This window comes from Propithecus coquereli, unplaced genomic scaffold, assembly GCF_000956105.1.
Source record: "Propithecus coquereli isolate 6110/MARCELLA unplaced genomic scaffold, Pcoq_1.0 Scaffold243, whole genome shotgun sequence".
In the NCBI taxonomy this organism is placed as follows: domain Eukaryota; kingdom Metazoa; phylum Chordata; class Mammalia; order Primates; family Indriidae; genus Propithecus; species Propithecus coquereli.
This window is the reverse complement of record NW_012147986.1, coordinates 4,807,694-4,833,633: the sequence shown is the minus strand read 5'-3', so window position 1 is coordinate 4,833,633 and position 25,940 is coordinate 4,807,694. Positions and strand designations below refer to the sequence as shown.

At 35.0% G+C, this 25,940-nt stretch overlaps 1 protein-coding gene across 1 annotated transcript in view; it reads right to left on the bottom strand.

Annotated features, from left to right (window-relative positions):
* PPP3R1 (protein phosphatase 3, regulatory subunit B, alpha) overlaps positions 1-25,940 on the bottom strand; it is a 70,556-nt gene that overhangs the window by 22,504 nt on the left and 22,112 nt on the right. Inside the window, exon 2 of the mRNA XM_012646501.1 lies at positions 13,318-13,357. Within this exon, the coding sequence (XP_012501955.1) occupies positions 13,318-13,357 (40 nt within the window). The remainder of the gene's footprint in view (positions 1-13,317; positions 13,358-25,940) is intronic.

Sequence of the window (25,940 nt, the reverse complement as noted above, 5' to 3'; positions counted from 1 at the left end):
TATAGATATATGTGTATCATTCAAGAATAAAGACAATTTTAATCCTTCCTTTCCAATCTCAATATTTTTCTTTTTCTTCAGTTAATGTAGTGACTAGGACTTGTAATACAATGTTGACTAGGAGTGGTCAGAGTGATAAATCTTGTTTTTTTCCCCAATCTTAGGTGGAAACTATTCAGTCTTTCACAATAAGATATGATGTAAGCTGTAGGTTTTTGAGTACGTGCCTGTTATCAGGTTGAGAAAGTTCCCTTCTATTCCTAATTTGCTAATAGTATTTATCATGACAGACTATTGAATTCTGTCAAATACTCTGTTATACTGAAAAGATGATTTTTTTTCTTTTATTTTGTCCACATAGTGAATTATATTAATTGATTTTTGAATGTTAAAATCATACTCCTGGTTAAAAAAAAACCTTGGTCTTGTTATATTATCCTTTTTACACACTGCCAAATTTGATTTACAAATGGTTAATGCACATATGTTTATGGAGAATTTTGATCTATATTCTGTATTGGTTTTCTTATAATGTCTTGGGCATTGCTATCAGGGTAATGCTAACTTCTCTTTTCTGGAAGAATCTAGGTAAGATAGGATTTTTTTTTTTTCATTACATGTTTCATAGAATTTATCATTTAAGTCACTTGGCCCTGCAGTTTTCTTTGTGGGAAGATTTTGAAGTAAGAATTCAATTTCATTAACAGATATAAGGCTACATTTGTATCTAAATTTTCACCTACTATTTCACTGATTATTTCCCCTCCTATTTTATCGAATATATCTACTGAATCAGACAAGACCAATGGAGATAAGGTTAAAAAAATACATCTGAAATTTCTTTCAGACAGATGCTGTTACTCTCTGTATTTGTTTCCCAAGTCATTCTTTTCCTGCATTTTTCCATATTTTGCTCTAACATTCTTGGGAAGGTTGAAGAATGTATATTTTTGGTAGACAGATAGCTAGGATTTTCCACCAGCTAATGTAACTGACTTCTACATACTAGCTCCAAAATTACTCAACTTTGTGCTAGGTAACCAAATTACTATATCTCATGAACCTCAGTACTGAAACTACAAATTTGTCAGTGCTTCCATGATACCAAAATTTGACAGTGTGGGTAAGGAAAATTGAGCTAGCCCTTTGCTTAAGACTACTTGTCTAAAAATTTGAAATGTTTTAAAACATAACAGAGAATCCAGGGATTATTTTTTTTTCTAAGAAAAAAAGGACTATTACAGCAAAACAAGGTAGCAACCCAAAGTATTTAAGTTTATGCACCATACTTAAGAAATCCTTTGGCCCTCTCTTCATTACTCAACTCTAAAGCTTTATTGAATATAAACAATTCTTAGAGGCCAGGTAAAATAAATTAAAAGTCAGGATCACTAAATTACCAAGTAAATGATAAATGAAAGCTGACAAATTGTTTAAGAAGCAGTAACTATATATTTATGAAGATTTTAATTTAAAGCAAAAAAAGGACTATTACAGCAAAACAAGGTAGCAACCCAAAGTATTTAAGTTTATGCACCATACTTAAGAAATCCTTTGTCCCTCTCTTCATTACTCAACTCTAAAGCTTTATTGAATATAAACAATTCTCAGAGGCCAGGTAAAATAAATTAAAAGTCAGGATCACTAAATTACCAAGTAAATGATAAATGAAAGCTGACAAATTGTTTAAGAAGCAGTAACTATATATTTATGAAGATTTTAATTTAAAGCAACAAATGTATGAATCAATTTCAAAGTTAATGACATACAAATTTTTTAATAATAAATGGCATCTTAGGAATAAAATGTTTCAAAAACATTTTTACCTGTTCACATTCAAACTGAATTTTTATTGATATTAACAATGCTTCCTCTAAAGATTTCTGAGATGATGAATAAAAGTCTGGGAGTGAACAAGAAATCAGCACTTAGAATACACAGTATTAAAAATTGAAGTGAATTAAGCCAGTCCATATAAGAAAGCAACGCTGAAATGAAGGAGGAAATAAAATTAACTTTAGATTATCTTCTTCTCTGATAATGTTTTGTTTTCAAAACAAAGAAAAACAATCTAAGAATATGAACTTGTAAACCTCTCTGAGACAATCTGATTAAGAGCAGACATTAACAGCAAAGTCAGTCAGTAGTACGTCTAAATTTTCATTTCACCTGTAAATATTCAAACTAGAAACAAAACTGCTGGAATGTGACTGTTTACTCAAAACTGGAGCAGCACTGTAATAGATAGAAATGTTTTCAAGATTTCTACAGACAGTTCATTACGCAAAAGGAAACATTCCTTCAGAGTCTGCCAAGCTCTTCTTGGGTCACCTTCTAGCAAAAGAAAGCTGAGAAATCTTTTTAGATAAAACACTTAACCTTTCATCAACATTCAGTCTACAAAACAGGCCAGTATTTACTAATTTTATCAAAACCATTCAGAATTATACTGGTTCTATCAACAATAAAAATTAGCTGAATCTGATTTTCCACTCATATCTTGAATTCATGCCCCAATCCAGTCCTCTGCTTTAACTATCTGAAGTATTATCTTGCACGAAGTCACTTTTCCGAGTTATCATGCCAAGTTACAACTAAGGTCTCAACTTTGAGCAAATCACCCCAACAGGTATACATTTCCTAGTCCAGATAGGTTAACTAACAAAGTCACAATGGCCTAGAATAACTTAGTTCAATAAAAACCCAACAACGAATTTTGAATGACAAAAATTCAGAGAATGATTACGTCCTACACAAATCCAGTTTTGCCCATAATCATTCATGTAGACAAACATAACATTAATATTGTAAGATTTACTATGAGAGGATATATAGTACAGTGAATAAAAATATAACTCTGAAGCACGATTGCCTAAAATCAAATAATGGCTCTGTTACTTCACCTGCTATGTGACTTTAGGCCAGTTATTTAAGGTCTCTGTTTCTATTTTCTCACCTGTACAAGGGGGAAAGTAACAGGGTCTCTCTCATGAGGCTAATGTGAGGATTAAAAGGGTTAAAATATGTAAAGTGCTTAGAATAGTGCCTGACACATGGTAAGTGCCATACAAATAAGTGTTTGTTGTTATTTATTAAAACAAATGGGGTGAATAGTTAACTATTGGGTTTTCCCAATGGTATATAGCCTTTAAAATTATACACCTAGTTGTCCATCTCTGAGCTCTTACTAGCTTATTCAACAAATATTTATTCAGTATCTGCTTCATGCAAGGCATTGTGCTTATATTTCCACTGTCAATGTCCCAATTCTTTTATTGGTAAAAATTAGCATGAACAGCCACTTACACATATTAAAGCTTGCTGTTTGCATGCCATAATTAAATAATTATTTCTCCTTGATTTTCCTCTTAGTTACTTTCCTCTCCCTTTTTCCATTTATTTAAAAAAGTTTTACAAAGGAAAATTACAAACATATACAAGGTTGAAAGAAAGGTATAAATCCCATATACTCAGCATTCGGTTTCAACCATTAACACATGAGAAATATTTTATCCATACCCCCACCCCAATTACCTTAGCGCAAATCCCAAACATATAATTTCCTTGGAACTATTCAGTATTTATTATTCCTAACCCTTTTAAAAAACATATCACAATAGCATATTACACCTAAAAATTAGTAATTCCTTGATATCAAATGATCGATGTTCAAATTTTCCCAAAACACACATAATTTTACAGGCTTTCTGAATCCACCAGATTTGGCAATTAGGCAATGTGGAAATAAAATGAAGGTGACCTTAATAACAGTTTCAGTGGAGTAATAACAGGTGAAAGCCAGATTGCAGTAGGCCAGGATATTAGCAGAAATAAGGAAATAAATATGATTGTGTATGTTCCTCTTTTGAGAAGTTCAAATAGGAGAAAAAAATGAAGAAAAACTGGAAGGTAAATGCAGAATCAAAATCAAAGAGAAGCTGATTATATTTGCAAACTGAAGAGAGAGAGAGAAGCTGAAGGTGCAAGAAAAAAAAGGAACTAACAAAGTAAGAGCCTACAGATGTGATGGGACAACATCAAAAGCACAGAAGAAAAGCTAACCTTGAATAAGGGAGGCATAACCCAAATGCTGATACTGAGGAAAGGAGGTTAAGACTGAATATGAAATTAAGCAAGTTTCGTGTGTGACAGGTGGGAGTAAGGAAAGAATGAGGTTAACGCTTAAAATGTCCTCAGTTTTCCCCAGTGTTAGGAGGCAAAATCATTTATTAAAAATAGGGAATGCAGAAGGTTTGGGCAGAATGTTGATGATCTGGAGGAAATTTGAGGACACTGACAGGGCAACCAGACAGGTCAAAGAATTAATCAGCATTCAAATCCTACACAGCTTTGAAAAGCAATTTCAAACGTTGCGCCTTCCATGAAGCTTTTCTTAATTTCCTTAACCAATGGCAATTTTCCCTCCTGAGAACCTTTGTTTCTATTTCTCATAATAGTTTATTTGCACTGTAATAATCATTCATTTCTCTTTTTTCCAGTAGCTCAACTGTAAGCACTTTGTGGGTGCTTACTTATCTGTATGTCACAGGACCAAAGACAGTACCTTACAGTATATAATTAAGAGTCTTATTACCTTTTTCAAAAAAAGCACAATTTATATACTGAAAGGAGGAGACAGTAACTACTTGAAACACTGAAAGGACACTGAGGCTGGGGCAATTACAGAAGGCCTCACAAGAGAACACTGATTTGAGCTGGGCCTGGAAGGGAAGAGAAGGCATGGCAGGAATTTATCTGAATACAGAAGTAGAAATAGTGAGGTGCCTCAAGGATTGGTTTTAACAATCTTATAAATGATTACAGCTGTTCACAGACAACACTAAGCTCTTCCAATAGTGAAGAGGTTTCGTAGAAGAGCAAAAAAATATTACTACAATGTGTAAGTGGACAAAGAAGTGGCAATTTTAATGTAAGTTCATCTGGAGGAAATTCATCCAAATCATATGTAAAATATCATAAAAATATATCATACTCTAGTGAAGCAAGTAGGAAACAGAGGGGAAATGACTATATAGTAGACAGCAAAAGTATATTTACATAGATTCATAGCTGGTTGAACAATCACCAAAAGGTACACATCTTTAGACACAACGCTCAACAGTTCAATTAAAGCATGGATAAAGAAATAAGAAGGCTTATAAAGTTCTGAGGATAAAACTGAAGGGGACAGCTTTAACAGTGTATGAAACCTATTTCAAATGCTTGCCACATAAATAAAGAACCTTAGCTTTTGTCATCCCAGATCTGAAGAAGGGAACATTCATTGATCTGCTTTTTGCCCTGGTATATTTTTCTTTGCAACCAGGTAAATAACTCTCAGTCCCAGATTTAAAGAGCAGGTGACAAGAACCTGGGAACTACAGCTCCCTTAGGAAAAATAAACAGTTCCTTGACCTATGAAAACTAACTTCCCAGTATTCTCATCCCTATCAGAGCTATACTAGCAACAATGAATCTTAACTCTATTGCAGCCTGAAGCCTAGCTAATTACAGACTTCCACACCTTTCTTACCACTAGCAAGTGGAGAAATAATTGTCACATGCTCAAACTGAACAGTAAGTGGCAAAGCACGATTGTGAGTGGAACCCTTTCAATTCTAAAGAAACTATAAAACTGACACATTAACTTTGCCAGGGACAAGTATCTACCTAACACCAAGAGCATCAGTTTGTAACTACTGTCTTGACCATAAGTTAGCTGTGTAATGGTGACAGAAATGAGAGTTCTCAAATCCAGAAGGCCACCATAGTCTATAACAGGGTTCAGCAAGCTTTCTGTAAAAGGCCAGATAGTAAATATTTTAGGCTTTGTTGACCATATGGTCTCTGCTGCAACTACTCAACTCTGCCACAGAAGCACAAAAATAGCCAGAGACAATATGTAAACAAATGGGCATGGCTATGTTCCAATAAAACTTTATTAATAAAAAAACACTGACAGTCAGTAGTTTACCGACAACTCAGGTCTACAGAGTCATTATTAGGTCTAGTTTTTGTCAATTCTAACAATATTCTGGATGTAATATTTTATCTTCATGTTTAAAATAGAAACATATGATCCTAATTAAATAGGAAATTAATTTTTTATAAAAAGCCTAGCAGGAAATAGTAAAATAAAATGTAAATGTGGTTGGGATGGAAAGATTGAGTAACTTAGATATCACCATTTTTTTTTGAGTTGTTTTTTTATTATGGCATTAGGCAAAATTATTTAAAGTCAATAAATTTTTATTTGAGGAATTTCACATGTGATTCCTTCTACTGTCCATCAAGGGTAGCCTCAGTTTCTCAAAGGCTGGAGTCTTTGAAGATTTACCTTCAAGATAGCCCTTTTTAAAAGAACAGATCCTCAGTCCATAATTGTCCAGTCAATCCAGAAGTTACTTACCACAATTCTTTTTCTTTTATTACGGCTTCTTTTATCTCTACTTGAATATGGACATACTGATGAAAACTTAAATTCTCTACCAAGGATCTTTGGGATCTAATTTCTTGAAGCCAGTTACTTTAGGGTTATTTTTAGAGTAAATGGATCTGCCTGCTTCTCAATTTGACACCCTCTTGGAAAAATGAATGAGTTCAAATCATATTCGTTCCTAAAGCCATCACACTCAAGAATAGTACAGATCAGTGGGATACGCCAATACCTTCAGCTTCGGACATCATGTTTTCAAGATAAAGGCCTTTGAAAAAAAAAAAAGCCACTTTGACATGTCAACATGAAATTAGAATACTAAATTAATACAGCTGAGATTTCTCTCATGGCCTATGCTTTTTTTTTTTTTTTTAAATTTAGAGACAGGGTGTTGCTATGTCACCCAAGCTGGAGTGCAGTGGCCCAATCATAACTCACTGTAACCTCAAATTCCTGGGATCAAAGCAATTCTCCTGCTTCAGCCTCCTGAGTAGCTAGGACAAGCACACCTCACTAGTTTTTTTTATTTTTTGTGGAGTGTATGGCTATGTTGCCCAGGTTGGTCTAACTCCTGGCCTCAAGTGATCCTTCCACTTAGACCTCTCATTAGTACTGGGATTACAGGCATGAGCCACCATGCCCAGCCAACCTCCAGCACTTTAAATAGTCTCATAATATTCCTTCTTATATGTATCAAAACTCATACTAAAAGAAAAAAGACTTCTGAAACAGAACGAGCAATGGGGAATTTAACGATACAAAAGGGAAGTGATGCCTCATCCCAAGGAAAGAGGTCTCTAAGCAAGACAGAACCAGTGTCATCAAACAGGGGCTGAAAGGGCTGTTTCTGCTGTCAAGGCAGGCTGAGAATGCTTTGATGGTTCTGGAACCTCACAGTATCTTAATCTAGCAACAGTCTTCATTTTAATTCTCAGGATCTCCCTCCTTCTGAATCACTGCCCTTTCACACAAGAGATCTTATGATTTTTTTTTAAGGAATTCACATAAGCTCCCTGGTTATCCTACTGGTCCAGGAATCAAGAATTTCTAAGCTTGTCATTTTCTTTCTTTAGGTTTTCCAATACGGTCAGAAGTAACTGGCCCATCCACACTCCTTACACTCCTCATTCTCCCCAGAAAGTCTTTTGTGATACCTATTTGCTCTACCAAAGTTTTCCCTCTAATAAGCACTTTATTTTATGCAACCACAAGATAAACTTGTAAAAAGTTAAATACGTAAAACAATGTGTAAAAGTTAACTGTCTGCGAGTATGTGCCACAGACTACCAATGTTCTTTTTCATGATAATGGGATCATCACTACCTTCAGATCCAACCAGGTCAGTCAATCCAAATTTCCATTACCTTGACAGTGTATAGCCTATTGTATTATTCAGGGTTCAACTATAGGTAACAAACTCGAACTCTAGCTAGTTGAAGCAGAGCTTGTTTTTCAATGTTAGAAGGCTAAAAAAACAAACAAAAAAACAGAGTCTGGACTGAACTTTTAGGAACAATTTATAAAGCCAGACTACAGAAATGGGCCATCAAAAGAAATATAGGTTGAGCATCCCAAATCTGAAAATCTGAAATCCAAAATGCGTTAAAATTTGAAACTTTTTGAGTGCTGACATGACAATCAAAGGGAATGCTCACTGGAACATTTCAGATTTCAGATGCTTGATCAGTCAGTAAACACAATGCAAATACAGGCATACCTTGGAAATATTGCAAGTTCAGTTCCAGCCTACCACAATAAAGCAAATATAGCAATAAAGCAAATCACACAAATGTTTTGGTTTTCCAGTGCATATAAAAGTTATGTTTATACTAAATTGTAGTCTATTAAGTGTACAATGGCATTATGTCTACAAAAACCAATGTACGTACCTTATTTAAAAGTGCTTTAACTGCTAAACAATGCTAATGATCACTGAGCGAGTTGTAATCTTTTTGCTTTACTGCTAAAAAATGCTAATGATCATCTTCGGCAAGTTGTAATCTTTTTGCTAGTGGAGGGCCTTGTTTTGATGTTGAAAGTTGTTGACTGATCAGGGTGGCTGTCATAATTACTTAAAATAAGACAATGAAGTTTGCTGCAATGGCTGACTCTTCCTTTCACGGAAGATTCCTCTGTAACCTGCAATGCTGTTTGGTAGTATTTCATCCACAACAGAACTTCTTTCAAAATTGGAGTCGATTCTCTCAAACCTTGCCACTGCTTTATCAAATAAGTTTATGTAATATCTAAAATCCTTTGTTGTCATTTCAACACTCTTCACAACATCTTCACCAGGAGCAAATGTCCTCCAGAAACCACTTTCTTTACCCATCCAAAAGAAGCAACTCCTCATGCATTCAAGTTTTACGATACTGTAGCAATTCAGTCACATATTCAGGATCCACTTCTAATTCTGCTTCTCTTGTTATTTCCACCACATCTGCAGTTACTTCCTCCACTAAACTCTTGAACCTCTCAAAGTCATCCATAAGGGTTGGAATCAACTTCTTCCAAACTCCGGTTAATGTTGACATTTTGACCTCGTCCTATGAATCACAAATGTTCATAAAGGCATCTAGAATGGTGAATCCTTTCCAGAAGGTTTTTAATTTATTTGCCCAGATCCAACAGAGGAATCACACTACCTATGGCAGCTATAGCCTTACAAAATGTATTTCTTAAATAATAACACTTAAAAGTTGAAATTACTCATTAATCCATGGGATTAATGGATGCTGCAGAATGGATGGTAGGTTAGCAGCTCTTTGCACATCTCCATCAGAGCTCTTAGGTGACTAGGTAGGTACATAGTCAATGAGCAGTAATATTTTGAAAGAAATCTTTTTTTCTGAGGAGATACGGACAGTGGGCTGAAAATATTCATTAAACCACGCTGTAAACAAATGTGCTGTCTGTTGTTCTATTTACAGAGCACAAGCAGACTAGATTTAGCATAATTCTTAAGGGCCCTAGAATTTTCAGAATGGTACATGAGCACTGGCTTCAACTTAAAGTTGCATCAGCCCCTAACAAGAGAGTCGGCCTGTCGTTGGAAGTGAGGCACTGACTCTTCCTCTCTAGCTATGAAAGTCCTAGATGGCATCCTCTTCCAATAGAAGGCTGTTTCACCTACACTAAAAATTATCTTTATCAGTGGTCTAGCTACATCTTCTGGATAACTTATTGCAGCTTCTATACTGCTACTCGCTGCTTTATCTTTCACTTTTATGTTATGAAGATGGCTTCTTTCCTCAAACCTTATGAATTGACTTCTGCAAGCTCCAAACTTTTCTTCTGCAGCTTCCTCATCAATCTCAGCCTTCACAGAATTGAAAAGAGTTAGGGGCCTTGCTCTGGATTAGGTTTTGATTTAAGGGAATGGTCTGATCGAGCCAGACCACTAAAACTTTCCCCTATCAGCAATAAGGTTGTTTTGCTTTCTCATCATTCATGTGTTCAATGGAGTAGCTTTTTTAATTTCCTTCAAGAACTTTTCCTTTGCATTCACATCTTGGCTAAATGTCTGGTGCAAAAGACCTAGCTTTCAGCCTGTCTGGCTTTCAACATGCTTTCTTCACGAAGCTTAATCATTTCTAACTTTTGATTTAAAGTGAGACATGTGCAACTCTTCCTTTCACTTCAACACTTAAAGGCCATTGTAGGGTTATTAACTGGCCTGATTTCAACATTGTTGTACTTCAGGAAATAGGAAAGAAAGCCTGAGGAGAGGGAGAAAGGGGTTCCTTCCCATTTGGTTGGTTAGTGAACCATTCAGAACACACACATTTATCAACTAAGTCTGCCATTTTATATGGGTGCCATTCGTGGTGCCCCAAAACAATTATTTCTTTTTTTGAGACAGGGTCTTGCTCTGTCACCCAGGTCATCACAGCTCACTGCAGCCTCGAACTCCTGGTCTCAAGCGATTCTCCGACCTAAGCCTCCTGAGCAGCTGGGACCAGTGGTCTCTAACCTTTTTGGCATCAGGGACCAGCTTCATGGAAGACAATTTTTCCGCCTGGCAGAGCTCAGGAGGTGATGCAAGCAATGGGGAGCTACTGTAAATGTAGATGAAGCTTAGCTCAACCACCGCTCACCTGCTGTACAGCCCCCCTCCCCATTCCTAAGTTTCATGGAAGACAATTTTTCCGGGGACCACGGGGTGGGGGAGGGGGAATGGAGGACAGGGGACACGGGGACACTTTTTGGCCTGGTCCCTAACAGACCGCAGACCGGGGGTTGGAGACTGCAGGCTGGGACTATAGGCATGTGCCACCGTGATATCCAGCTAACTTTTCTACGTATTTCATAGGAAGATCCCATCTCCACAAAAAGGAAAAAAGAAAAAAATTAGCGAAGTGTGGTAGTATGCGCCTGTAGTCCCAGCTACTGGGGAGGCTGAGGCGGGAGGACAGCTTGAATCCAAGAGTTCAAGGCTGCAGTGAACTAGGATGACACTGCAGCTCTCCAGCTTGTGCAACAGAATGGGACCCCATTTCTGAAAGAAAAAAATATATATGTGCGTGTGTGTGTGTGTGTGTGTGTGTGCATATATATATTTATAGTAACATCAAAGACCACTAATCACAGATTATCATACAAATAGAAATTCTGAAATATTGTGAGAATTACCAAAATGTGACAGAGTCAAGAAGTGAGCACATGCTGCTGAAAAACAGCACCCATAGACTTGCCAAAAATTCTTAATTTGTAAAAAACAAACAAGAAAAAGAAAAAAAAGAAAAAAACACACAGTATCTGGAAAGTGCAATAAATTGAAGCACAATAAAATGAGGTCCACCTGTATTTCAAAATCTGAAACATTTTTGGTCCCAAGCTTTTCAAATAAGGGATAGTCAACCTGTATTGCCTGTCCTACAATTCAGAAACTGCATAGTGAATTTCAAAGCTTCTGGCTCCAGAACACTGAACACACACACGAAAATCCAAATCACATCTAGATTCCTATCAGCAGAAACAGTAAAAATGGGAAAAGAACAAACTCCAACTCACTTCTACCTTCCAAATTTCACATGAGTATATTTATGGCAGAAATAAACTAACATTAAGAACCCTGGCTGCAAATGAATCTGAGATATTAATATGTTCTTCCTGACTTTTAAAGTTTTTATATACCAGAAGGTGGTTATGAATGATGTCAACGACCCTTGGTTATGTAACATGAAATTCTAGTTTCCATGCCAATAGATATATTACAAGAGAAGAGTACAGAATGCAGCTTAAGAAGTTAAGGGAATGAAGTTGCTCAAAGGATATAAAGAAATCGGGATTCAAAGATGTAGGGGGAAGTGGGTGGGGAAAGAATAGAGCAGATAAAACTGAATTTGGCTGGGCGCGGTGGCTCACGCCTGTAATCCTAGCACTCTGGGAGGCCGAGGCACAAGGATTGCCTGAGCTCAGGAGTTCGAGACCAGCCTGAGCAAGAGCGAGACCCCCTCTCTACTATAAATAGAAAGAAATTAGCCAAACAACTAAAAACAGAAAAAATTAGCCAGGCATGGTGGCGCATGTCTGTAGTCCCAGCTACCCAGGAGGCTGAGACAGGAGGATCGCTTAAGCCCAGGAGTTTGAGGTTGCTGTGAGCTAGGCTGACGACATGGCACTCTAGCCCAGGCAACAGAGTGAGACTCTGTGTCAAAAAAAAAAAAAAAAAAAAAAACAATTAATAAAATTGCAATGTATAAGAACAGTATGACCAAGGAATTAAGGGTCACTAAGTCCTTATTGTTTATTTTTAAATACTAACTTATAAATAAAATAGACTATGGGGAAGAATAAATGTCATTCTATATATCAAATAGTGATTTTTTTTTTAGACTTAATTCTTAATCCCAAGAGCTAATAGTAACAAAATGAAACTAAAATACCTTGGGATAGAAAACTGCAGAGGTATGATCCTTTATTTTTTAAAGGGATGTCAAAATGAACAGGCTCTTAATTTAAAAAAAAAAAAAAAAGGCCATTTACGGCTACCATCAGATATCGTAGGTGACCAGACCACTAGTGGAAGTCTTTTTTAACTCTTATTGCAATATTAATACAAGTAAATTAACTAACTCAAATTCTAAATTAACATTCAGTCTTTCAACTATTAAGCTACCATCAAATGTGTATATGAATTCCTTTTTCAAACTTAAAAATAAAACATTTTAAATATTAGAAAAAGGTTTTAGACAACAGATGTTTATTCTTGAAGTTTGCTGTTCAGTCAGATAAGACAGAGGATCACCCCCACCCTTATCCTAAAATTTAAAAAACTAACAAAAATGTTAGTGATTCCATTTGTTGAAAAAAACAAAACACAAAGACTTAATGGACACTGTGTGCCTTATCTGTTTCTCCTTCCTCAATATATGGAAAGCTATACTTTTCAGCCCTGTGGCAGTTTGGTGGGGCTGTATAACTAGATCTGGTCCACAAAATATGAAATATGAGCATAAGTAATATGTCACTTCTGAGCCAAAGCCAGTATCAGCACTGCTTGCAGGTCCTTGCATTACTCTCTTCCTCAGTGATCTTGGGACCATGCACAAAGATGGTGGCATTACAAGACAAGGGAGGCTGAGTCACCAAAGAGAAAAAAACTCCTGCAAATCCAATTTAAAACCTTGTTAACCCAAAAAATTTGTTAGGTTAAGCCACTGAGATTTGAGGGTTTATTTGTAACCACAGCATAGTATATACATGAATAATAAAGAAGTCTACAAAGAAAATTTCCCTAATTCTGGTAAATAGTTAAGGGTTAACTTTGTTATATAAATAAATATATATATTTTAGAAGTATATGACACACATACATACATACATAATATAGATGTGTGAATAAAAGAAAGTCTTCATAACAAGAATATTCAACTTACAGTGTGAGCACATTTCCAAAGGATAACTTGCCTCATTTCCCTGGGAGGGGAAAAAAAACCAGTTAGTCACAAAATAAGCACAAATTTCTTTAAGATATTAAACATTTAAGTCACAAAACACAGGGAAATAAGCCATAAAGTGGTATGTCTAGATCTATAAATTACATTTACATTTTTAAAAAACTGGTAAGAAAATTTATACAATGTGGTAGAAAGAACTCTTAAATCAAACGGGTCTGATTTGTGGCTCTGACACTTAGAACTTACGCAAACATTTAATTAAAATATATTTTAAATATTTTTAATACCCTAAACACTTTATATGTCAAATTTTAACACACTGGAGACTGTCAATGCTCTAACTTCTTATGCTGGTGAATTCATTTTGGGGTAGAGCTCAAAATAAAGCTTCCCTTGCTATCTTTATTTAACTGAAGAGTTTCCTCGGACTGCAAAGTGAGCTGTTAAAAAGAAAAAAAAACCTGTTACCATTTTTACCTGCATTAAAACAGAATTTCCTGTATGCTATGCAACTAAAATAAGAAAAATATTAACATGAAGGTGACTCCAATATAAAACAGCCAGTCGCTTGAAAGCCACCTCTATTTTTTTTTTCATGGAAAGTCTTATCTCATGAATATACTCTAATATAATTTGTCTGAACTCGTAGTTTTTAAAAAATATAAAACCAACTATCTACTGTCTATACTAGAATTCTATCTGAAGTGTTTTAAAGGAAAAAGGTGTTCTAGAAAAAACTACAGACCTGGGCCAATTCCTACATTTAACAACTCTCGAGGACTGGGCCCAGGGAGGTCATATATCTGGTGGAAGATCGCACCATTTGATTAGCAGTGGAATCAGAAGTAGTTCTTAATCTAAAATAGTAAAAATTCCAAGTCTAATAGACTTACAGAGGTAAAATCATTAAGATTTTTAAAAGGGTCTATAGAATTTAAAGTAATGTAAATTCAGTTTTTAAAGTTCAGTGGTAAATTGAGACCCAAACACCCTATATTCCATTTATCTACTCTTGACCCTGCCTAGCGATTAAATAACAATAAGTGTACAATTGCTATAAGTGTACAATTAACATTAGAATGTTTAAATATATATCCTAAGAAGTTATTGAAAACAACCTGAAAAAAATTTTAGTATGGCTGGCTGGCTTTTAAACTCCTAAAAGTATCTTTAATACTACATAAACTTAAAGTCTAAGAAAAGTTTAATTCATCCTTAATTCTAGACATGTTATCAATAACTACTCTTTTCCTTGCAAGTTACAGTAGATAATAGCAATTTTCCAAAACTGGTTAATTTAATATTAGGTCACTTTAAATATCAAATATATATCAAAGTAAGGATAAAAGAAAAGCAAACATTAATAAAGCTTGACATTTAATGAGTAGAGATGGGTTTCTGCTTATTTTGAATGTTACTTAATTGACGTTAATATTCTTACCACTATTTCTAGCTTTATTGCCTCACATATTCTTCAATTTTTAAAATATTCCTTTTATTATTTTTTCTTCTTATTATTCCACTCTACCTTAAAGTTAAGTATGTTTCTTGCAAAGCTCTCAAGAGTAAACTAGTATTTTATTTACTAAAGTTTGCATTGTCATTGTGAGTCGGATTTTTTTAAATGAGCAATGTTACTGTTTTATAAGTGAAGGTAAAAGGGTTATGTGGTAGAGATGTACTATTATCTCTACTCTACACGCCCCCCAACTTTTTTACTCCTTATTCTCTATTGTTTGAACTTTTACAGCAAGAATGTCTTCAAAATTTGCCTTCCATTTAAAAAAACAAAAACAAAGCAAAACCTAACAATATAAAGATGATTTTGTCAAGTCAATATAATTTTGCCCCACAGTCTTCATTATGTTTTGTCATTAGTAAAAATAGGCCTTTCAGAGCTTCCCTTTTATCTCTCCACTCCCAGCTTCTTGAGCTACTACTGGTGAGTATTAAATTTATCAGTAATCTTTTTCATTCAGATTTAGCCTGTGGGCTATAGTTTGTTGATCCCTGTACGTAAAGCACAATTGTACGTGTGTGTGTGTGTGTGTGTGTGTGTGTGTGTGTGCGTGTGTGTATTTCTCTTCTTTTTTTTTTTTTTTTTTTTGAGACAGAGTCTCACTGTGTTGAGACCTGGGCTCAAGTGATCCTCCTGCCTCAGCCTCCCAAGTAGCTGGGACTACAGGCAAGTGCCACCAGGCCTGGCTAATTTTTTCTATTATTTGGTAGAGACAGGGTCTCACTCTTTGCTCAGGCTGGTCTCAAACTCCTGAGCTTGACAGATCCATCTGCCTCGGCCTCCCAGCGTGCTACAATTACAGGCGTAACCCACTGCACCCGGCCTAATTATATTTAAGCAAGAAATACATATCACTTTGCAAATTATATCGGACTTAACTAAAAAAAACAGCACTTCTAAAGGTAAGTTAGTTCTGCAGTGAATTTCTAGCTGACAGCTCCAGTCCAGGGTTAAAAAATACTGAAATAATGATAAATACTATGAAAGACACATCCAATAGTGCACTGGCATTTACTGCTAAGAGAACCTTTCAACTAAACAAAACCATAAAGTCATATCTAAATATGAAAAAAGTTCTAAAGCTAATAAACATGTTTTAAACTCATAAAACAAAGCCTGCAGAATTCAAACATTGTACCACGTGATCCAGTAACTAGCAAGAGACTTGATAATGAGGTTCTTAAATAAATCCACTTGCTTGAAATTCAACACAGACTTTGCTTACACTATACTGATTTAAAAACTCAGTCACATCTGCCTATGCAGGAGAAATGCTATGTGAACTTCTCTAGCAGTATAAAAAACTAGTAAATCAGAAAAATTGTATAAAACAACATTTTTCAGACATGATCTATGATTGCCTACATAAGAAAACAAAAGAGGTAAGCCCAAGGGTTATCCCAGCTTACTGCCTGGACAAAGTTTCCAGGTTGCAGCACAGGAAGGGAGAACAGAAACAAAACTCCATGGCGTTGTTGAATTGAAAAGTCAAAAATACATGGAGTTCAGGAGGCAAGGAGGTTAGATGTGTGGGGAAGAGTACCTTAGAAAACAAAGATCCCTTTGGAGATCTGCAGAAAAGTACCCTCCAGTTTTTGTATAAGTTTGAGAGGAAACTAGCCAAAGCCAGAGAAAGAACTGGTAGCAGGATGAATAATTTTTGGAGTTTGCATAGAGCTAAGAATAGTTCATTATCCCATGAGCCAGAAGAAAGAAACCTTTAAACACACAGGGAATTGGGTAGAGCCCTCAGAACAGATGTAATAGCAATGAATTAAAAGCTGCTCTGGATCTACCTTACGATAGATTAAAAGAAAGCCTCATAAAGATCAAACTGATACCCAATAACTTAAGTGTATGACAAATTCTAACACCCTTTACAGGAATAAAGCAAAAGCTGGCACAATAGCACAAAATTCACAACATATAACATCCAATAAAAAACATAACAGGATGCTACAACATAGATGAACCTCAAAAACACTATGCTAAGTAAAAGAAGCCACATATTGTATGATTCCATTTATATGAAATATTCTGATAAGGTAAATCCATAGAAATACTAATAAAATACAGATTGGTGGCTGTCAGGTACAGGGAGTCAGGGGGTATGGTGAACAACTGCTTAATGGGTATGGGGTTTCCTTTTGGGATGATAAATATTAATATTTTGGAACCAAATAGAGGTGGTAGTTGCACAACATAAATGTACTTAATGCCATTGAACTATTCACTTTAAAATGATTGTGTTACGTGAATTTCACCTCAGTAAAAAATTTTAACATATATGATGTTTGAAGAAATAATGGCCAAAAATCTTCCAAATTTGATGAAAACTTTGAACCCCCAAATCCAAGAAGCTCAATGAACCCCAAGCAGAAGGAATATGAAAGAATCCAAACCAAGGCACATACTCAAATTGCTAATTATCTGTGATACAGAATATCCTAAATATAATCAGAGGAAAAAAAAGACACACTACATACACATGACAAAATGACTACAGATTTCTTGTCGCAAATACAAAGGACAGAAAACAATGGAATCTGTTTGAAGTGTTTCTTAAAAAAACTATCAGTTTTTATACCCAGCAAAAATATCTATCAAATATTAAAACAAAATGCTCTTTCCAGTAACCAAAATTGAAAGAATTAGGCTGCGACATATGTTCACTATAAAAAAAAGTCAAAGAAATCCCCAGGCAGAAGAAAAATGTTAGCAGATGGAAAGTTGGATCTAGACTAAGAAATGAAGAACACCAAAAATGGTAAATAAGTAGGTAAATACAAAAGACATTTTTAAATGTCTTTAAAATATAATTGATTATTTAAAACAAGCATAATAACAACAACAGATTGAGGAGTATATAAAATGTAGAAATAAAAGGTATGACAATAGCAGCACAAAGGGTGAGAGGAAAAATATGGATATATACCACTGTCAAGATCTTACACTATATGGGAAACATTATTTGAAGTAAAGCATGACATGTTAAAGATGTATACTGTAACCCACAGAGCAACTATTTCCCAAAAAAGGAGACAAAATAAAATGGTATCATTGTGACGGTTAATTTTATGTCAACTTGACTGGGCCACGGGATGCTCAGATATCCAGTTAAATATTATTTCTCAGTGTGTTTATGAAGGTGTTTCTGGAAGATGTTAGCATTTGAATTGGTGAACTGAATAAAGCACTGATTGGTTGGTCACCCAATCTGCTGAATAAAACAAACAGACTAAGGAAGGTTGAATTAGCTCTCTACCTGAGTACTTAAACTAGAATATCAATCTTTTCCTGTCACAGTGCTCCTGCCTCCCAGGCCTTCAGATCCATACTGGAATTTATACCAACTCTTTAGCTCTCAGGCCTTCAAACTACACCACCCACTTTCCTAGATCTCCAGCTTACAAAAAGCATATAGTGGGACTTCTCAGCCTCCATAATCACGTAAAGCAATACCATATAATAAATTTCTCTCTCTCTCTACACACGCGCGCACGCGCACACACACACACACACACACATATCCTATTGCTTCTGTTTCTCTGGAGAATACTGACTAATAAAATTAAAGAACACTCAATCCAGGCTAAGCGCAGTGGCTCATGTCTGTAAACCCAGCACCTCGGGAGGCCGAGGAGAGAGGATTGCTTGAGGCCAGGAGTTCTTGACCAGCCTGAGCAAGAGTGAGACCATGTCTCTACAAAGAAATAGAAAAATTAGCCCAGTGTGGTGGTGTGCATCTATAGTCCCAGCTACTCGGGAGGCTGAGGCAAGAGCATCGCTTGAGCCCAGGAGTGTGAGGGTGCAGGGAACTATGATGACACCACTGCACTCTAGCCAGGGCAACAGAGCAGGACCTGTCTCAAAAAAAAAAAAAAATCAATCCAAAGGAAGACAGACAAATAGGTAAAAAGAAACAAAAAGCAATTGAGAAAAAATAAATAGCAAGATGGTAGATTTAAACGCAAACATTTTGGGAATTATACTAATTAAGTGTAAGTAGTCTAATAATTCCAACTAAAAAGATGTAACTATATGCTATGTACAAAAAAATCCACTTTAAACACAAGTTACAGATAGGTTAAAACTAAAAAGATACAAGATACAGTAGCTAGTAACATCAGGCAATATAGAATTCAGAACAAGAAATATTAACCAGATATAAAAAGGATATTTCATAATGCTAAATGAGTCAATTCATCAGAAAGATGAATTCCAAAAACATATCGTCTCTACACAAATTCCTTCAGAAAGTAGAAGGGGAAGAATTAGTTCTGAATTCATTTTATGAAGCCAACATTACCCTGATACCAAAACCAGACAATGATATTACAAAAAAAAAAAAGTATAGTCTAATATTTCTTCATGACCACGAATGCAAAAATGCTTAACAATATTTTAGCAAATTTAATCCAGGAAAAATTTTTAAAAAATTAAACATCATGGCCAGGCATGGTGACACATGCCTGTAATCCCAGCACTTTGGGAGGCTGAGGCAGGAGTATCGCTTGAGCCCAGGAGTTCGAGACCAGCCTGAGCAACAACATAATGAGACACTGTCTCTACAAAAAAAAAAAAAATTAGCCAGGCATGGTGGCATGTGCATGTAATCCCAGCTAAACTCCTCAGTTGGGAAGATGAGGCAGGAGGATCACTTGAGATGAGGAGTTTGAGACTGCTAAACATAGTGAGCTATGATGATGCCACTGTCCTCCATCGTGGGTTACAGGAGACCCCATCTCTAAAAAAATTAAAAAACACTATATGGTCATCAAAACAGATTCAATAAAGGCATGTGACAAATTTCAACACCTATTCATGATAAAACAAGAACTTAGTAAACTAAGGATCTTTCTCAATTTATAAAGGGTATCTACAAAAATTCTTCAAAAAGAATGTCAACATCATACACAATATCAAAATCCCAGAATATTTTATAGAAATCAATAAAACTAATTTTTAAGTTTATATGGAAAGGTAAAGGACCTAACAGCCAAGCAATTTGAAAAGAATAAGGTTGAAGGACTAACACTATCTGACTAAAAGAGTTATTATAAAGCTAGAGTCATCAATAGAGAGATACTGTTACAAGAACAGACAAAAAGATCAATGGAACAGCATAAAGTAAACACATACACATGATTTTTGACAAAGGTTTCCAGGTAACTCAATGTGGAAAAAAATAATCTTTGCAATGATTGAATATCCAGAACTGAATATCAATATGCAATTAAAAATAGATATAAGACTTCAATAGACACTTCACAAGATATATTAACGGCAGATAAACACATGAAAAAATGTTTAACATCAACAGATGTAAGAGAAATGTAAGTTAAAACCACAATGAGCTATTGCTATACAATAAGCAAATAGTGTAATAAATATGGCTAAAATTTAAAAACTGACACACCAAGCCATTACTGAAGATATAGAACAAACGATTATGTGGTGGAGGGAATTCTTAGCCCTTCAAAATTCCAAACCCCTTGTATACATATATATTTTTTTCAGTTATTTGATCAAACAACTACTCTAGGTACTGCTGCAAAAGAATTTTGCACATGCAATTAAGATCCCAATCAAGACCCTTTGGATAAAATTATCCATATGGGCCTGACCTAACTGTAAGAGCCCTTAAACGCAGGTTTCTTCTGATGGTCTAAGAAAGGCAAATTGGAGATTCAATACATGAGACGAATTCAACACAGGGGAGATGGAGAGGCCACATGGTATTGAAGGCAGGCAGCTTTCAGGAACTGAGTGTGACTCCCAGCTGACAGCAAGGAAACAGATCTCAATCCTCCAACATCTAGGAGCTGAATTCTTCCAACAACCTGAAACAACCTGGAAGTAGATTCTTCCCCAGAACCTCCAGAGGAGAACTCAGTCTGGGTGACACCTTGATTTCAGCCTTGTGATAGCCTTGAGAACCCAGTGATGTCATATATGATCTATGGAACTATAAAGTAAGAAATAGGGGCTATTTTAAGCAACTATGTTTATAGTAATTTGTCACACAGCAATAGAAATTAATATCCAGACATACAGTGTATGTGGCTAAAAGTAAAAATACCGACATACCAAGCACTGGTGAACACATGGAGCAACTGGAAATTTCATACATTGCTAGCGGGAACTCAAGATTGTACAGCCATTTTAGAAAACAGTTTGGTGGATTCTTAATAAAATTTAACATACCATTCAGAAATGAAAACATGCCCACACAAACATTTGCACACATATATCCATAACAGCTTTCTACTTATAGAACAATCTGGAAACAACCTAAAGCCTCAACTGGTGAATGGAAAAACAAACTGGTATCCAGACAATGGAGTGCTATTCAGTAATGCATAGGAAAAGACTGTACATACAACAATGTAAATGAATCTCAAAAGCAATATGCCAAATGAAAGAAGACAAACAAAGGCTACATGCTGTATAATTCCACTTACAAGTGCTAGAAAAAAACAAACTATGATTGTAAGTTTAGGGGTTGCTGAGGGTGTGGGGTGAATACAAGGGGTTACCATGTAACATGTACATGTTACCATGTAACATTTTAGGGTGACAGACATGTTCTACATCTTGACTGTGGCGGTGCTTACAAAACTACATGAATTCATCAAGGCACATTAACTGTATACTTAAAACTGGTTAATTTTATTATATATAAGTTATGCCTTAAATAAAGTTCCTTTTTAAAACTCAATATTTTAAGGATCTTGGTCCCAAGTATAATGAAATTGCTTCAAAACAACTGCTACACCGTTGTTAAGAAGCAATCTCATCACCTTCTTTAAAATTCAGTTTCATAACTGTCATGCTATTATTAAAAATTCAAAAACAACATGGATTTTTGTTTTTATAAAATACATATGCATTTCAAGGTAATATGTTCATAGTAAATAATATATAACATATTTTCCAGATTAATCTTACAGAATCATGAGAAACCAAAAATTATTTATAGTTATAGTAATCTTGACATTTATAATTCATTCCTTACTTAGTCCCCTTCTCTGATTTTAAATTCCATGAAGGCAGCAACTGTCTTATTATCTTTTGATATCCCTTGACAGATTTAACACTGTCCTAAATATACTCTAAGGAAGAATTTCATAGGTGCATGGTAAAAATCTGGAACTTAGTGCAAGTGGCATTTTAAGCATCATTATGTTAAAGTACATAATTAGATTAAGGGCATCAGAAGACTCAATAAATTCTCAAAAGTTCAGTTATTAGAGCACTTTAAGTTTTCACTTCCCTTAATGCTTGCTTTTCATAATGAGTATCTATATCTATTAAGCATTTGGATCTACATACAATTTCAACAAGCAAGCAGTACTCTAATACTGAAATAATATTTATAGTCCACAAGGACGGTCTATAACCAAATAAGGCAATGTTGTCACCTCTTAGTCTACTAGATAAACATCTAAATATTCTGATAGTATACCCTTTGAAAATATTCTAAACTTTACAGAATGCATCTATAAAACTTATTTTTATTCTCTCAAACCTTGTCACTTTAAGATCAAAGTAACTATAAAAAAAAACCAGAGATCCAAAAAAGCTTTTTTCATTTCTCTGCCAGAAAATTCCTTTAGACAATATTTTCCTGATTCCTACAGATTTTATCCCAAAATTGACAATCATAATAATTTTTTTTAAATGCTGAATAACATGGACATGAAGAAAAGTTATCTTAGGAATCAATCCAAGATCAATCCAATATTTATCTGCTGAAAGACAGCTTGCCAACATCCCAGAGTTAACGTAATTATTATAATGAAATCCATTTTTCTAGGATGAAATCACTGATCTTAACTGATCTAGAACAGACACTCCTTATTCTTAGAAATATAAAAGCAAGGTGTGAAACTATAGACACAGGAATGTGGGGAACAGAAGTGAAAAGATCAAAAGACAGAAGCAGAAGATAAAAACCAATGATACCAGTAAACTTCCAGGACAAATCTGGTTCTAAAAAGCCATGTCCCCACAAGTACCCCTCTCAGCATTGACTTCTTCAGGAAGTTGAAATAAGTTAGAATAGGTGACTTCAAAGGGTCCTTCTAGACAAAAATTTGTACTACTAATCAAGATGCTAGATATATTTAAATATAGACACTAAGGACAGAGAGGGAAGGACGGAGGGAGAAACCAGGTGCAGAATGTCAAGAAACTCTCTAAAGTATCCTGTTGGTTTCAAGAGACAAAAAGTTTCCCAAGTAGAATATGCTTAATTTTTTATTACTTTCTTTTATAGGTCTGCACAACAATCAATGTAAGAAAGGAAAAAGAAGAGATCTCAGGAATACAAGTTGTTAGCAATATAAATCTAACATGACCTTAGTTATAGCAACAAATCTGGCACCAGGGATTTTGTGGATACTCTATAAAAATTAGTTATGGTGCTACCACACAGTAAAAGTATTCATTAAAATAGTATATCATTGTTAAATAGTCACTAGTTTTCCAGGAGAAATCAATGACATATCTGTACTTCTCAAATGATTTTAGGAGGGGAAAAAAAAAACCTAAAAATTTCTAGTCTGATAAATGCTGTCATAATTATTCTAACTTTCTTGACTCCATCCAGCAAATGTCTGAAGGCACATAATATATGTTAACTATTTTAAGGATTCTATTGCATAATGGGACCTGAGACAATCATACCTAATACTCGATATTACAGTTAAAACGTTATCTCCTATTAAATAACACCTAAACTACCCAATCCTATTTTTCCTCTACTATCCAATGTTAACCACAATTTTTAAATGTTTATCTTGTACCCTGCTTTGGGAAGCTAAGGCAGTAATCACCCGAGATGACACCAGAAGTTCAAGACCAACCTGGACAACATAGCAAGACCCCATCTCTACAAAATATTTTTTTAAAATTTGCCAGGTGTGGTGGCAAGCACCTGCAGTCCCAGCTATTGGGGAGACTGAGGAAGGGGGATCGCTTGAGCCCAGGAGTTCAAGGTTAGAGTGAGCTATGATCGTGCCACTGCACTCCAGTCTGGGTGACAGAGTGAGACTCTGTCTCAAAAAAAAAAAAAAAGTTTATGTTATAACCTGCACAACTTTGCTGAACTTACTTATTAGTTCTATAAGGGCTTTTTTTTTTTGTAGATTTCTTGCGATTATTTTATGAAGACAATCATGTTATCTGCAAATAGGGACAGCTTTTCTTCTTCTCCAGTCCATGTGCCTTTATATTCTTTTCCTGCTTTACTGCACTGGCTAGAACTTACAGCAATATACTAAAAGACAGTGAGAGCAAACATCCTTGCTTTGTTTCAGATCTTATGGTGAAAGCATTCAGTCTTTTGTTATTAAATATAACATCAGCTGTACCTTTCCATAGATCTTCCTTACCCAACTGAGAAAGTTTCCCTCTTTATCTATGTTTCTGAGTTTTTCTTTGGTTTGGGGCTTTTTTGTTTTTGCAATGAGTGAGCACTAAATTTTGTCAAATGTTTTTTCTTCATCAACTGATGCAATCATGGGATTTTTCTTCTTTAGTATGTTAATATGGTTATATCAAATTCCAAATAGTAAGCCAGCCTTGCATCCCTGAATAAGCCATATTTGATCATGATATATAATTTTTAAAGAGTATTGCTTAACTCTGTTTGCTAATTAATATTTTGCCAATGATTTTTGCATCTATGTTGATATGGGGGTATTGGTCTATCATTTTTTTGAATTTTGGTATCAAAACAATAGGGCTATTCATTCAAATCCTATTTCATACTAATAGAGGCGTGATGGTTTGTGCTTTTTAAGGAATTGGTCCATTACTTCAAAGTTGTCAAATTTATGTGTATAGAATTGCTCATAGTATCCCCTTATCATCTTTTTTCGTGTCTACAGGGTCTATAATGACATTCTCTATTTCATTCCTAATGCTGGTAATTTGTGTCTTCTTTTATTACTGTTCTTTTTTTTTTTTTTTAACGAAGAACCAGCTTTTTCATTTCACTATTTTTCTCTATTGTTTCTCTTTTTTATTTCACTGATATCTGCTCTTTATTATTTCATTCCTTATGCTTGCTCTAGGTAGATTTTGCTCATCTTTTTTCTAGGTTCTTGAGATGAAAGCTTAGATTACTGATTTGATTTTTTTTTTCTTCTGAGGTGTGCATTTAGTGCTATGAATTTCCCTCTCTGCACTGCTTTAGCTATGTCACACAAATTTTGATATGTTGTATTCTTATTTTCATTAGGCTCAATGTATTTTTTTAAAATTTCCCTCGAGACTTTTTAAAATTTCCCATGATCCATGGATTATTTAGATGTGTGTTGTTTAGTTTTCAAGTGTTTAGAGATTTTTCCACTTATCTATTACTGATTTCTAGTGTGATTCCATTGTGGTAGGAGAACACATTCTTTGATTTCAATTCTTTGAAATTTGTTGAAGTTTGTTTTCATGGTCCAGCATATAACCTATCTTGGTATATTTTCTGTGGTCACTTGAAAAGGTGGTGTGTTCCATTGTTATTTGGTGGAGTGTTCTGTAAACGTGGAATAGATACTGCTAGCTGATTCCACTGCTGAGTGCCTCTATACACTTGATGATTTTCTTGCTTTGTTGTTCTACCCATTTGTTGAGAAACAGGTGTTGACATCTCCAGCTACAGTTTTGGATTTGTCTATTTCTTCTTTCAGTTCTATCAGTTTTTTCTTCATATATTTTGCAACTCTATTGTTTGATGCACACACATTTAAAATTGCTATGTCTTCTTACTGGATTGACCCTTTTATCATTACATAAAGCCCATTCTCTATCTCTCGTGGCTTTTTTTATTCTGAGGTCCACTTTATTCGACATTAATATAACCATGCTTGCTTTCTTTGAAATAATGTTTGTACATCTTTCTCCTTCCTTTTACCTTCAACCTGCCTGTATTATTATATTTGAAGTGAATTTTTTACAGACATCACATAATTAGGTAATGTCTTTAATCCATTCTGCCAATATTTGTATTTTAACTGGTATATTTAGACCATTTACATTTTATTATTATTGGTATGTTAGGGGTTATTTTGCTATTTTTTTG